At 47.4% G+C, this 13556-nt stretch overlaps 3 protein-coding genes across 4 annotated transcripts; 1 reads left to right on the top strand and 2 right to left on the bottom strand.

Moving 5' to 3' along the window:
- Window positions 1-425: 425 nt before the first annotated feature.
- LOC123104410 (proteasome subunit beta type-4) lies at window positions 426-2556 on the bottom strand. Its single transcript, XM_044526253.1, has 6 exons — window positions 2303-2556; window positions 1569-1645; window positions 1357-1486; window positions 1092-1263; window positions 812-997; window positions 426-690 (listed from the first exon to the last, which is right to left on the bottom strand). Exons 1-6 carry the CDS (start codon window positions 2356-2358, stop codon window positions 577-579), a joined length of 735 nt encoding a protein of 244 aa, XP_044382188.1. The 5' UTR covers window positions 2359-2556; the 3' UTR covers window positions 426-576.
- A 4607-nt stretch (window positions 2557-7163) lies between these two features.
- Window positions 7164-10016, bottom strand: LOC123104408 (uncharacterized). Its single transcript, XM_044526250.1, has 7 exons — window positions 9820-10016; window positions 9332-9441; window positions 8686-8835; window positions 8361-8605; window positions 7993-8103; window positions 7860-7904; window positions 7164-7632 (listed from the first exon to the last, which is right to left on the bottom strand). The coding sequence occupies exons 1-7, from the start codon at window positions 9932-9934 to the stop codon at window positions 7467-7469; spliced, it is 942 nt and encodes a 313-aa protein (XP_044382185.1). The 5' UTR covers window positions 9935-10016; the 3' UTR covers window positions 7164-7466.
- On the top strand, window positions 9934-12500 carry LOC123104409 (trigger factor). Of its 2 annotated transcripts, none has more exons than XM_044526251.1 (8): window positions 9934-10218; window positions 10673-10779; window positions 10934-10983; window positions 11058-11140; window positions 11248-11362; window positions 11754-11767; window positions 11873-11974; window positions 12056-12500. In XM_044526251.1, the coding sequence occupies exons 1-8, from the start codon at window positions 10159-10161 to the stop codon at window positions 12173-12175; spliced, it is 651 nt and encodes a 216-aa protein (XP_044382186.1). In that variant the 5' UTR covers window positions 9934-10158; the 3' UTR covers window positions 12176-12500. The 2 variants fall into 2 exon arrangements, with proteins under 2 accessions (XP_044382186.1, XP_044382187.1); XM_044526252.1 differs by having other exon boundaries at window positions 9953-10218; window positions 11254-11362.
- Window positions 12501-13556: the final 1056 nt, after the last annotated feature.

Genomic DNA, 13556 nt, shown 5'->3' with positions numbered 1-13556 from the left:
GAAAAAACAAAAATCGCTGTAAAACCGTAAGAATTGCGCTCGGTAACTGGGCTGGCCTATAACGCCAGAGCTTTCGCTACTAATCTGCCGCAGAGAGCAGCAGATAGGAGGACTCAGCCGTGCTCAGGTTGTCACGTCGGCAGCTTGCGATTGTGACTTTAAAAACAACCCCGAGCACGGAGGTGTTCTTGTCCACCACTACCTCCAGGACTTCACCTGATCTCAGCTACAGCATCCATCGAACAACCTAGGTCCGCCATTGCAGCAAAAGGTGCGGTCAACTAAGAAAGAATAGCTGCGATGCCAAAAACAAATGAAAGAGAAGGGCAGCGCTAGAGCATGGCATGTGAATGGGATACCTGCACATCTAACTGACGCAAACAGTAGGCACCACAATCATACGAGGTCCACACGACCACACTCAATGTTCATAAAACTTGAAATCAAATTATAGCATGTCACACAAAGCAGATGTCGAGTTCCAGTCATGTTCGGATCAAACACTAACACGGGCCGAAACTGCTTCAGCAGCAGAGTATGCTACGTTTTCTAGCTCATGGCTGCAGCAGCATATGTCTACCATGTTCCTACAGCGCCCTTGGACGGGTTCTCAAAGGCGGCAAATCCCCAGTTGGTCTTCAGGGCATACGGCGGGTAGATGGTCGATCCCTCGGTCGTGATCTTGGCAATCTGTCAACCAAACCAGACAAACCATCCATGTTATAACAGTTCAGCAGCTACATACTGAAGGAATTTGGCTAAATTTCTTCTAGGCATTAGAAGTGACTTCACTAAGACGACAAGTTGTAACCTGGAATTTGTTGATGGATGACCGGTCACGGTACAACAAGACCAGCAGGCACTTCTCAATCAGCTTAACAGCTTCTTCAAAGGTCATGTCCTCACGCCATTCACCACGAAGTATTGGGATTGCCATGTGGTTCCCAAATCCAGTGGCAATGTGGTTCTCCTCAAAGTGTGTACCAATCATGTTAACCTGAACACCAAAATTAGGCACAACATAAGGTCATGACAAACCAGTAGCAGTAGAAAGAACAGCAATCTTCTTTCAAACCAATATAATAACATACCATGCCAAGATACTTCTCATCACCCTTTGGGCCCTTCTTCACTCCACCAAGCACCAGGGAGTTCCACAGGGGGTCAAACTTATTGCGCCGGTTGTACATCACCCTTGTCAGGTATGCATGGATTTCCTTGGGGCCCAATGAGTTGCCATCATCCCACATATGATCATTCAGACTGAAAAGGAGCAGAGATGAGGATGTCACATCAATTTCACACAGCAGAGAGAAAGAACACACATGAGCAAAGCCATTCGACAAGGTAACCTACGTCAGTTCATCCAGATAGCGCAGAATCTCCTGGAAATCACTAAACTCCCCACTCCCTCCAATAAGACTATGCTTACCAACCTCCTTGATACGCTCCACGCTCTTGTATCGCAGAGTTGACCCATAGGAGGCTGCACAAGAAATCAGATAAAGGGTCGCATATCACAGGAACAACTACATTTGCCTGTGCGGAAGAAGTGACAGCTAACTAACCTCCAGTGTCACATGCCATGATCACACCATCCTTGTATTTCATTGCAATCACAGAGTTACCAGTCACATAGGGGTTCCTGTTGATGCAATACAGCGTCGAGAGTTAACCATGTGCGTATACAAATAAATTTATTGAAAACAATAGCACCATGAAAGAAGTTGCAGTTGGACATTAGAGGAAAGCCTGGGCAATGAACGTATTTTGGAAAGAAAAAATAACACACACAAGATTGCTATAAGCACCTTCTTGGACAAATTACAAAAGGCATCAAATTTACTGAAAGACACAATAGCACCAGGATAAAGTTGCAGTTGCACACTACAGGAAAAGCCTGGACACTGAAGGTAGTAGTATTTTTGAAAAAACAATAGCATGCACAGGATTGGTAGAACCAATTCTTGGGCAAATTACAAAGGGCGTTATATGTATATCTATTGGGCTGGCTAATTATAAGCTAAGACAAAGGAGAGGCTTCTATATTAACACCATAAAATCATTCATTCTGCCATGGAGGTCAAAAAATTCAGATAGGTAACACAACAGTCCACGAATAAACATATGCAGAAGGCGCTATAACTGCTGGGTTGGTTAGCTATGAGCCGAGAGAGACTAACTAAAGCCTAGAGGCTTGTAGATCGACAACAAAAAATTCCATCCATGCTACTATCAATTGCATAAGAAATTTCGCGGAGCGCATGGCATTCCAGATCGGAGAAATAGGGGGGTTGCTTACAGCGTCCTCTGCGTCCCCTCGCCGCCTCCGGCCGCGTGGGAGTGGGATCCGTCCATGGACTCGGGAGGGGGGATTCGATCTGGGCTTGGCTCGCCTCGTCGGAGGAAGGCGCGCGCTCGGTCTGGCGGTCTGGCTTTGGTGGTGGTGTGCCCTGCCCCTCTCTTCCCCTTCCCCTTCTGTGCGTGTTCCGTTTTCTTTCTTGCAGAGCGGGTCGAACTCCAAGTCGAAGCAGGCGGCTGGGTCGGGCTGGTGTGCGTCTACTCTGTCCACAAAACGGGTTTCTGGTTTACGTATTAGAGCTCAGGCAGAGGCTTTCATCGATCAAAAAACCCGAGGTAAAAGGCTTGACTCATTCATTAATTAAGGATTTTAGAGTCCAGAACAGCAAGCTCGACACGGGAGCACATCATAACAAAAATATTATGATTACATGATTAATCTCACGACATGATAGTACTCAAATGCATGTCCCGCAGTGATCCAGAGTTTCGCGTCGTCTTTGATATGCCGAAGAATGTAGAACGAATGTGTTTATTTCTTTCTCAAGACCCTTGCATTCCTCTCATTCTAAATTACCCCAAATGACGGGCATAGTAGCTCAAAACAGGTTCTCACCTCGCTTTATATATAAAGCAACATCACCAAGTTACACGGCGAAATGATACAATATAGTGAGGTAGCCCTCTAATACAGCAACTCCCTAAATAACTGGTCAACATAACCACACACGATTGCGTTGCTGAACAATTAATCACATGACGACCAGAATACAACACCACGACACGACCTAGGACACCTAGCTTCCATGACAACTCCCTCATGAGGGGAACGCAAAAGCACCGCCGTTGTCAAGCCCAAAAGGACATAGGTTTTCACCCAGAGACTCGCCACGGAGAGGAGAACCATGACGACGTCTTCAAGAAGATAACGACACCCGCAGATATCGTCGCCGTCAGCGCCAAAGTGTGGAGCTTTTGCTCGGCACCTCACCTGTGCCACCATGAGGCACCCAAACCAGCCATGGCGAGAAACCGGCCTCCTGATCCGGATCCAGGAAATGCCACTACCGAGGACAGAAAGTGTGCCCGAATCACCCACTGCTACACTCCTTGTCGTCCAGACGACCAAGAAGCATAGCCACTGTTGCCGTCATGGAACCTGCCGGAAAGCCATCATACAGACCGCCGTCTGGGGCCGCCGCCCCAGCATCTATGTCCCGAGTCACCGCCAACTAGACCTGGCCATGGGCTGCCCGGCCCGACTCGGCCCGAAAAAGCCCGACCCGGCCCGGCCCGACGCTGCTCCCGGGCCGAGCTCGGGCCCAGATTTTGAGCCCGGTGGCCTGGTCGGGCCGGGCCCGGGCCCGTCATTTTTGCAGTTTTCTGAAGGGGCCCGGCCCGAGGCCCGAGGCCCGGCGGGCTTTTGCATGTTCGGGCCGGGCTTGGGCCCAAAAACTAGGCCCGATGGCCGGGCCGGGCCGGGCTCGGGCCCAGGTTTTTTGGCTCGGGCTTGGCTAGGCCCGGCCCGAAGCCCGACCCGGCCCGAGGTTTGGCCAGGTATTACCGCCAACCATCGAAATCACAACACACAACCACGGTGGGAGAAACGAAAGGCACCTCCTTCCACTCCTAACCCGAAATCAACCACCTAGCCTGGGTGAGCGCCTTCACGGTAGGAAGCGTCCACCTCTGCGTTCCCAGTCAATCCCGATGGACCGAGGGAGACATGGCCTAGTAGTTGCCGACGGCCACCGCTGAGCATGGACCGACACTGATCCTTGACCTTGGTCGAGCCAAACTCACACGCTGCCACACCCGCGGCCATCAGCGTCGACCTGACCTCCAGGATAGCAGCACCATGGGCACCTGCTCGGACCGCCGCCGCAATGGATAAAAAAGGCAGGAGATCACTAATGGGAAGGCAACTAGCGCAGGCTAGGTCGCCCGCTGCACCTACACTCCGCCGGATGCCATCCACCATCGCGAAACAGAACCGCGCGCTCCCCGCCGATGACACGGACCACCATCGTAAGAGAGCAATGGGCTGCCCCACAACGATCCAGAGGATCCTTAGCAGCACCCCCACGCCAGGCCACGCTGCCGGCATGAGCCCAACCACCGTGATCACCCCCACATGGCGCCGCCCGAACTGGCGCACTCCATCGAGGCCCTGGCACCCCCATCAGGCCGGCCTCCCAGAATGACGTCCATGCCAGGCCGCCAAGCAGAGACCCGAGCAGCTCCACCTCACCGGAGACACCACCCCCCGTTGTGTTGGGAAACATAGTAGAAAACAAAAAAATCGCCTTACGATCACCCAGGAACAATATGAAGATGCATAATGGGTGTAGCAGAAGTAGACGAGTCGGTGTAGATCGTACTTGGAGTCCCTTGAACGTCGTGAGTGTAGCAGAAGTAGACGAGTCGGTGTAGATCGTACTTGGAGTCCCTTGAACGTCGATGAAGATCCCGCGAACCACCCTCGAACTTAAGACCGAAAGCACAGCCTCTCTAATTGGCAGCGCTTCGCCGTCCAGAGCTAATCGTCATCGGAGAATTAGAGGGAGGGGATTAGAACCACACAACGCTTCTAATTATGAGGATTATAGGTGGCCAGGGCTAGCTCTAATTAGTCAACTAGGACCAACAAGAAGTAGAGCTAGATCAACTAGAGGAGGCTCCAAAACTTGTATTAACATAAGGTGGAAATCCTCTAGTATATATAGGTTAGAGGGAAGGGAGAGGGCAGCCAGAAAGGGGGGAAGTGCCCCCTTGGTGCGCCGGCCTACTCCCTCCCCTAGTCCAATTCACCCCCTCCCACAAGGAAATGGGGGCGCCAACTTCTCTTGGGCCCTCCTCTTGGCTTTTAATTCCCGTTGATATTTAAATTGTAAAATGTTCTAAACACTTCTAGACCATTATATATATAATTTAACATCACCGAAATTTTTTTCCACCTATATATAATTAATCGGTAATACCCAGTATTATCTGATATTCACCGAAACCCTTCCGATGACCCCAAAACGCTTCTAGGACCTCTTGGAAATATTCCGGATATTAATGAAACAATTTCACAAATATATTCTCATTACTCTTGTACTGCTAGCACTCAGCAGATTATGATAACCATAAGCATGACCCTGTAGGTTTGGTAAACCATAGACATGAATGAAACCCCCTTGTTCAATGACCCATAGCGAAACTGTGGACATCCATATCGGTCCCTATGATTACACGAATGATATTCGAGTGAATCTTTGGTTATCATGTGATGTTCCCTTTGCTTCGCGATACTTTGCAAAACCCAGTGTGCATTGGTATCCTCCTGAGACATCACCATGCTCACTAGATCGTTGCTCCCGTTACCGTTTTGTTCTTCTTTCTTGTTGACGTGTTTCGGCATCCCCATGGCGTAGTCACCTGTGTCTGGCCAAACGATGATAGATGCCATCACACCGAGAGGGCGGAATATCTCTCGATCTTCGAAGGAGCAAATCTCACTCTCGAGCTATCCGGTCACTTGTCAAACTTTCCGGTGAGCCTGAAAGTTGTCGTTATGATCACTTTGTTACAGATGACGTTTGAGAAACCCCAAAATCCGTCGTCTGGTAGGAAGTAACCGAGATACTCTTATGGTCTAAGGAACTAAAACACATGCTAACACTCCATGTTATTACATATGATTTTAGACGATATAATCACAAAGTATAACGACAACGTCATTCTTCTAACGTCATATCTTCAATGCTGTTTTAGGACTATCGTTACACTTAACGATATCCTAATATCCGGAAAATGTGATCAACAACAACACTTGAGCCAGTCTTAAAGGTGAGACTTGGAACCTATTGTTTACCGTTTATCATTTCACACGTGCATATGAGTTTTCCACTCAATCACATATTCCAGGATCATAGCAGCTATAGCATGAAATATAAACTTTTAATTATGAATAATAAAAATATAATAATACAATATTATTACCTTTAGGGCATATCACGTTGCCTCCCAATGCTGACACGTCCCTCGCCGCCAGTGGCCGCCACATGCCAGATCTGGGGAGAGCCTGCACGACCGCCAAACGCCACCACCAGCACGACCCACCGTCCTCCACGCCGCCCATCACAAAGCAGACACACCTGCCCGCTTCCTCGGCGCTTGTGTGCTGCCACGCCGCGGCACCATGCCACCGCGCCACGTCCTGCCCGTCAGAGCCGCCCCGCACCGGCCCAGCACATGAGGAGAAGAAGCCGCCCGCCGCCGCCGGCTCCAACCGAGCTTTGCCCGACCGAGCACGCGGCGACGACGAGGGAGGGGGGAGGAGAAGGAGGAGTGCCCGGCGGCGGTGCGCTAGGGTTCCCTCCCTGTCGCCTTGCGGGGGGCGACATGGGAGGGGGTTGGGGGCATGGTAAGGGAGGCCATATCGCCGGATGCCACAAGCTCCCAGGTGATGCCATCCTCGATTTCATCACGGGGCTAGGTGTGCTGAAGGTGGATCCATAGGTTTACAAACTGGACGATGTGGTCCATGATGAGTCCAATGGAAGAGTCGATCTTTTGCATTCAAGCGTTGTCCGTAAAGCTTCCCTAACCGTCCAGTTCTTCCTTTTGGAGGCTGCGAAGATGAGGGGGCCGATGTCCTTTGGTTTCTTCCATTGCACCCACAGCGAGCCCCAAAAAGGCGCCTTTATTCCGTATCCTAGGATGGTGGTGGAAGGCATAGAAGAGGTCCATCTTTGAGTCAGATGAATTTCATGAATCCTGAGAATGTAGAACAATCTTCCGAGAAAGAGAGTTTTTATTGACTAAAATCGCCACATGGAGGATTTAGCGCACAAGGTCAGCTTGAAAAGGGGAAATGGTCTCATACCGCAATTTCTTACAGTAATTTCTGTAATTCACAACAAGCAAGACAAAGAGGTGATACATCCATCAGATGAATTGAACACATGACACACCATGATGATATCCATCAGATGAATTGAACACATGACACATCATGATGATCAGATGATGCATCGATGCACCAATCATACAAACATATTAATGATAAATCTCATTCAGACCCTTCAGTTCTCTAATCGACATACAGGCATCAGCTAGCATTGAACATGCCAGCTTAGCAGACTTCGAGTGGTAAAACTGCCTAATGGCAATCTGAGTTACAACACGATGACCCCGGACTGGCTTCGGAAGACCTCGATCTCCAGACGCGCCGAGGCCCAGACGTGGCTGCATCGCTCAAGCTTCCCGTTTATGCCAGCTAGAAATGACTTGGCCCATGGTTCTTCGTCGCGTTTCGCGCTCATGTCACACGGAACTGAAAAACTGGCATATACCATGTCACTGTTAGTTTGTAAGATCACCCCAAGGCGCTGCCCCTCCCATTACAGGTAATTGTGCAAATTTTAGCTTACGTAAGTATGTATGTCTGAACTACAGCTCATGCAGTGGTCAGGTAGAAACATAAGCGTTCGACAAGTTGCAGGAACACAGAAACCTAAGTGAAACACCCCTCGCAAAAAATTGAACAGACCGTAGAAAATATATTTTACCTCAGCAGTTCCTCTTCTGATTGTTTAGCATCTGAATGGCGATTTCTGTGGTAAGATATACCAGTATCAGAGCTACAAGAAATTTCTTCCTGGAAAAAAAAGCAACTGGAATGTTCGTGAAAAAAAGCCAAACCTGACCACATATATCCTGTAGATGTGAAGAGAGTGCTTGGAGAGATTCTGAGTGGCCGCCTCACCACTTTCATTGCGAAACAAATATGTTACAGGATAACCCAAAAGCCACCTACAAATGTTGCAACATGAAACAATGAATTGGGAGAGGCCAATTGAAATGGCTAACTTTGGCAACATAGCAAATATAAGAATGTGCAAGATATTTCAATTCTGATGTTAAGAATTAGCAAAAGAATAGGTGCCATGTTTTATAATGAGGATATGTGGTACTTTTAGATTACAAGTGCCCATGCAATGATTCCAGTGGACTAGCATTCCATGCTCATGAGGTTGGATACTCTCTAGGAAGCGAGAACCAGAAATTACCCATTCAGAGAAGGCAGTGCAATTCGGGTACCCTCTAGGAAGGCACTCAGATCAACAACCAGTGAGGTCGCGTCAGCAATACTGATGCCAGTGCACTCCACATCAGTGTCTCTCTCTGGAAGTCCCGACTTCTGCTTTGCTGTTCCAGGTTCTACATCTGCTTCAACAGGGAATTTAGCTGAAAAACGATCCTGGACGGATAAAAGCTCCACCATGGTTTCATTCTTTTCTGTGTTTGCAAGAAGCTGTACCAGGAGATCAGTCAGTAATGTAAAACAGGGCAATCAACCAAAAAAACAGAAGTGTGATCTGAGAAGGTAAAGACTTTGCAATAGCTTTTCTCTAGGTCCACAAAAGCTAGCTGGTACTGTGACCTTCCATTTGGTGACACGTGTTCAGCAAGTCCTTGTACGTGAATCAAATAGAGCATATCTTTGATAACCATCACCCTTAGCGGATTCAAGATCCTTGCTTCCTACAGGTCAAACAGGATATTAAAACTGCTATACTCGAAAGACTAGTACAGATTGGTCGAGCAAAGATGCAAACTGAGAGAGATCATAACTAAAACACTCAACTATAGCTTAAATGTAACAATTTGAGATGGAACTGCGATTTGCCAGCTCCAATTTAAATTACAGCAATCAAGATTCAGGTCTTAAATGTTTAAATCTAACTGTTTGACGGCAAAGAAATACAAGAAGTCGCCACCAATTGCTAAGACAAAAGGTCCAACGAAATAATACCAGCCGACATGAGCCACACATCAGCTCAGTGGGATGAGGGCTTACCACTGAATCAGTGAAGTAGCCCCATCCAATGCTCGCTCATACAAAATTTCAACAATGGGTAGAATCATAACTTCCAAATCTGAGTTGCTACTTTACAAGGGAGAGATGCTTTGGATGGATATTCAGTAGCGGCGAAGGATAAAATACAGATAACTCAACACACTGAGTTCGGGCAATCACCTGCCGAGCATGGTGCAGCAGGCTGCAGAGATTGTCCTGTAGCTGAGGCATCGTGCCGCCGTAGTCCATCAGTATAACAGGCCGCAACCCGGTGCAGAGGAACATGATATCTGCCAGGAACTCGTCAGTGCCAGTTCAATAAGTTTGCTCCTCAGTGCACTAATGCCAAATGCAGTCTCGAATTAGAAATCATCGTCTCCCTGCACAGGTATTCTGCAACTAGCTGATCAATCTACCCACCTATTGGTAGTACCAAACCCTGAACCTATTGGAACTAAACATTGCTCTGAAACTATCTGAACTTAGCTGGATCGAGTTATGCCAAGCTGGGCCGGGTAATGGATGGATGAACCAGCTACCGAATCACATGTTTTAGCACCAAATTCAGCAATACGGCACAGAACAAAGAAAGAAACGACACGAGCTCGCAGCTTATACTCCTGGGAGCACCAAATGGAGGAACGAGGAGCATGTTAGTGGACACGGACCGTTGAGGAGGCGGCGCTTGGATTGTGGGCGGAGGCGCCACCGGATGCGGGCGGCGCAGGCCTCCACCACCCGCAGCATCTCCTCGTACACCCCCGCCGCCGCCGCCACCTCCATCGCCGCCGCCGCCGCCGTGCGCGCCCAGCGGCAAGACAGAATCTGAAGGAAGTGCTAGTGAAACAGACGCGGAACGTTCTGTCCGACCGATTGAAAATCAACGGTCGGGATCCAAGGGGGAATAGGATAACTGCCTCCTGCCCACCTCCAGTACTCCACTCCTGGTCCTGGGGTTTCTTGCTTGGAATTGGAAGGCGGCAGAAGCTCTCTTGGACTGGATAGCAATGGAGTTACCCATTTCCATGGGAGGCTCTGCTGCGGCAACCAGCCTCGTGAATCTCAAGGTACACCCGCTACCCCCCTCCCCCTCTCTCCGATGCTACCCTCTTGAGGTGTGGTTTATCTATCGTTCCCTAGGGTTTAAGGCTATCTGATGTGAATTATATTGGGGAATGTTGGTGATTTTATTTTTTGGCGCAATTTGTTGCAATTGAAGAGAATGGATAGGATTAGGTAGATGTATTTGCCATTCTAATAGAATGGCTGGCTTAAAAAAATTCCGGCTCTTAACTTTCCTCAAACTTGTGAAGAACTTTGGGTTCAGTGATTAGGACTGATGCTTACGAGAGAATTTGCAACAGAGAGAACGTATTAAGAGGTTTTAGCATTAAGAGATTTAAATCCACACACGGGTGCTATTGTAATTCAGGGCGATGTAAGGTAGAAAGATATATGTTCAGACAGGCAAATGACCTTGCACACTAATTGATAAAAACAAAATTGTGGAATGTGCTGCAGATGGTGAATCACAAACGCACCAGTGGGCTTGGACCTCAACTTCAGTTTTCGCATGATGTACCATCCTCTGCTTGTCTGATGATATTTAACAAAGAATGTTCAAAACGGTAGGTTGCTTCTGCTTAATCGGATCATTGACAGTCTTAAAAATGTTTATTCCTTTTACACTCGATTGTACTGAGGGAGTAATACCTACTGCTTAGTGCTTACCACTAATGGATTACTTCACTGCTCATAGTTGCTTGTGCATTTATTTTCCAGAATCAACTATAAAGTTTGCAGAGCGCTTCAGGCAGTATCTCCAGTACAATGTACACCTTTATCCTCTTATCATGTTATCCAAACAGTGTACCGAAAATCTTACCTTCTGGGCTTATGCTATCAGGTGCAGAAAATCCCATGCAAGCACCGGTAGCCTTTAAAGATTTTCATGTTTCTGTGCTTACCGAAGAAGATGGAGTGATAGAGGTTGCTTGGCATTTTGCTCTCAGTAATAGAATTGACTGAAAATAAAATCCAGCTCTTTTGCAGATTTCATCTTAATCTCTTTACTTTTCCATTTTCTTTGTTACAAGACACAGATACGAGTAACTGTTAGCAGTAAAATGACGGTTTCTGTCTTTGAGAAAGTCTTATCAAAGCATATTGCCGCGGCACAACCACTTCCAGGATTTCGGCGATTGAAAGGAGGTAGCAAGCCTTTTATTTCCCTATCCATCTCAGTTCAGATAGAGCTACGGTTGCAACTCTGTTTCTGTTATTCGATCTTGTATCTTCAAAATCTTAGGAGTTCATCCCATGAGTTCAATATTTAACATCTGAAGAACACTCAGAACAAATGGCTTCTTGATGTGTCATACACTCATCGTATGTCTCAATGGATCATTAGCCGAGCTATTTGCTTTAATCCATATAGAAGTTGTTTAATTATATTAACCGTAGATTGCACTTCTCTTATTTATTTAGCTTTGCATCTTCGTAGCAGTTTCAATTGTTACAGCTTAGACAGCTGCTTAATTTTTTTTTGTGAAACTAACGCTGGTCACTTTCCTCGACATTGGTGCTACTTGAAATGATTCAGGGAAAACTCCAAATGTAAGTTCTCGTGACAACCAAAATTTAGTTCCTCTGCTTCGGAACATCTGCTCATGCTAGCTGGATTGTGTTTTAACCTGCTCCATGAATCTTGTTGTGGCTCAGGTACCAAAAGAAGTCGCTCTGCACTTGATTGGACCATCAAAAGTGAAGAAAGCAGCCATCAAGAAAATCATCAATCGCGCAGTCGCTGAATATGTTGAAAAGGTAACAACTACTATCCATGGGTTGCCTACTTTAGATGTGAATTGGTTGGTCATTTACATCTGTTGCAATGGCATGCTGCAGGAGAACCTTGACGCGTCGAAGAACCTGAAGGTTCTGCAAAGCTACGAGGAGCTCGAGGCCACGTTCGAACCTGGAAAAGAGTTCTGCTTTGACGCGGCTGTCCATCTAACAGGAAGCTGAAGCAGTGAAGGCCGTCTTACGACGCCATTGGCGAGATGACCACCGCAGGGTGGGGGACTCCTGGGCAGCTGCCCCCTTGACCATTAAGCTCGCAGCTCTGCTAGCCTGCTGCATACGGCCCTGTTGCTATCTCTACTAGCTAAATACCTGTGCGTTGGAACGGGGGCAACTCTCTTCAGTCGTTCAACATAGGAAATTTTGATTGGGTTAAGTTTGAGATATGACGTGGGGAGGGAATTTATAAGCAAAGATCAAGAAAAATATGATGCGATTGACATTGTGTCTGTACAACTACGTGAGTTTTATTTTATTGTTTGCTTGCAAAGGATTTCTTGCTATTGGCGATTTATTTGATTTCTGCTGATTGCTTTGCAAGGGATTTTTCTTTCCCCAGAAACGAGAGGTGGGGATTGGTTTGAGAAAATAATAATGGGTTTATTGTGTGGGATTTGTTTCCCGGGAACTAGGAGTGGTCGGTCATCATTTTGAAATAAATAAATAATGAGGTTATCACGTGGTTTGAAAAAAAAGGGCATGACGAGGCATGTACGTATCATGGAAGAGGTCGAAGCGATAGAAGTGAAACCAAAAAACTCACAAGAGATGATCATGGATGCTAGTCTGTTATTTTGTTCGACGTAGAAAATACTGGTTGTCAATCTTGTGTACTACTCCCTCCGTCCCGAATTACTTGTCGCGGAAATGAATATAAATGAATGTGCATGAAATTTGAAATATGCCTAGATACATCCATTTCTGGGTAAGTAATCCCGAATTACTTGTCGTGGATATGCAACTCAGGCCTCGCTTGGGGGCACCGGATAATTTCGAGTATTTAACCAAAAACTACCACATTTCACGGAAACGTGACAGAAAACTACCACTTTACAATTTTGTGCGGAAAACTACCACTTTTGTCCTAATTCATGGCAAAAAACTACCAAGTCTCGAAACCGGTCGCTTCGTCCGCGCTAAGCACCAAACTGACCAGCCGGTCCCATGTTTCAGGTGTCACGGTGGCCAACCGACGCCCGCCGCGTGTTAACGATGCGTCTGCGGTCGGAAACGGCGGTTGTCAGTTTGCGTTCAATGCACCAAAACGTAGGACCCGTCATTTGATGTTGATCCTCTGACGACGCCGTTTCCGACCGCGGACGCGCCGTTAACGTGCGGCGGGCATCGGTTGGCCACCGTGGCGCCTGAAACGTGGGACTGGCTGGTTAGTTTGGTGCTTAGCGCGGGTGAAGCGACCGGTTTCGAGACTTGGTAGTTTTTTGCCACGGACTAGGACAAAAGTGGTAGTTTTCCGCACAAAATCGTAAAGTGGTAGTTTTCTGTCACGTTTTCGTGAAATGTGGTAGTTTTTGGTTAAATACTCGAT

This window comes from Triticum aestivum, chromosome 5A, assembly GCF_018294505.1.
Source record: "Triticum aestivum cultivar Chinese Spring chromosome 5A, IWGSC CS RefSeq v2.1, whole genome shotgun sequence".
Classification (NCBI taxonomy): domain Eukaryota; kingdom Viridiplantae; phylum Streptophyta; class Magnoliopsida; order Poales; family Poaceae; genus Triticum; species Triticum aestivum.
Note: the sequence above shows the minus strand (reverse complement) of the source record. Positions and strands in the feature narration are given on the sequence as shown.

Excerpts from the sequence above, each read along its gene's own strand:
- LOC123104410 (XM_044526253.1), bottom strand. The coding sequence starts at position 2,358 with ATGGACGGATCCCACTCCCACGCGGCCGGAGGCGGCGAGGGGACGCAG. Across the intron at positions 1,487-1,568 it reads CATGGCATGTGACACTGGAG|CCTCCTATGGGTCAACTCTG; the intron begins GTTAGTTAGCTG and ends TTTCTTGTGCAG. Across the intron at positions 998-1,091 it reads ATGAGAAGTATCTTGGCATG|GTTAACATGATTGGTACACA; the intron begins GTATGTTATTAT and ends TTTGGTGTTCAG.
- LOC123104408 (XM_044526250.1), bottom strand. The coding sequence starts at position 9,934 with ATGGAGGTGGCGGCGGCGGCGGGGGTGTACGAGGAGATGCTGCGGGTG. Across the intron at positions 8,836-9,331 it reads TGCTGCACCATGCTCGGCAG|GAAGCAAGGATCTTGAATCC; the intron begins GTGATTGCCCGA and ends TTTGACCTGTAG. Across the intron at positions 8,104-8,360 it reads GCACTGCCTTCTCTGAATGG|GTGGCTTTTGGGTTATCCTG; the intron begins GTAATTTCTGGT and ends CAACATTTGTAG.
- LOC123104409 (XM_044526251.1), top strand. The coding sequence starts at position 10,159 with ATGGAGTTACCCATTTCCATGGGAGGCTCTGCTGCGGCAACCAGCCTC. Across the intron at positions 10,984-11,057 it reads GGCAGTATCTCCAGTACAAT|GTGCAGAAAATCCCATGCAA; the intron begins GTACACCTTTAT and ends TTATGCTATCAG. Across the intron at positions 11,141-11,247 it reads AAGAAGATGGAGTGATAGAG|ACACAGATACGAGTAACTGT; the intron begins GTTGCTTGGCAT and ends CTTTGTTACAAG.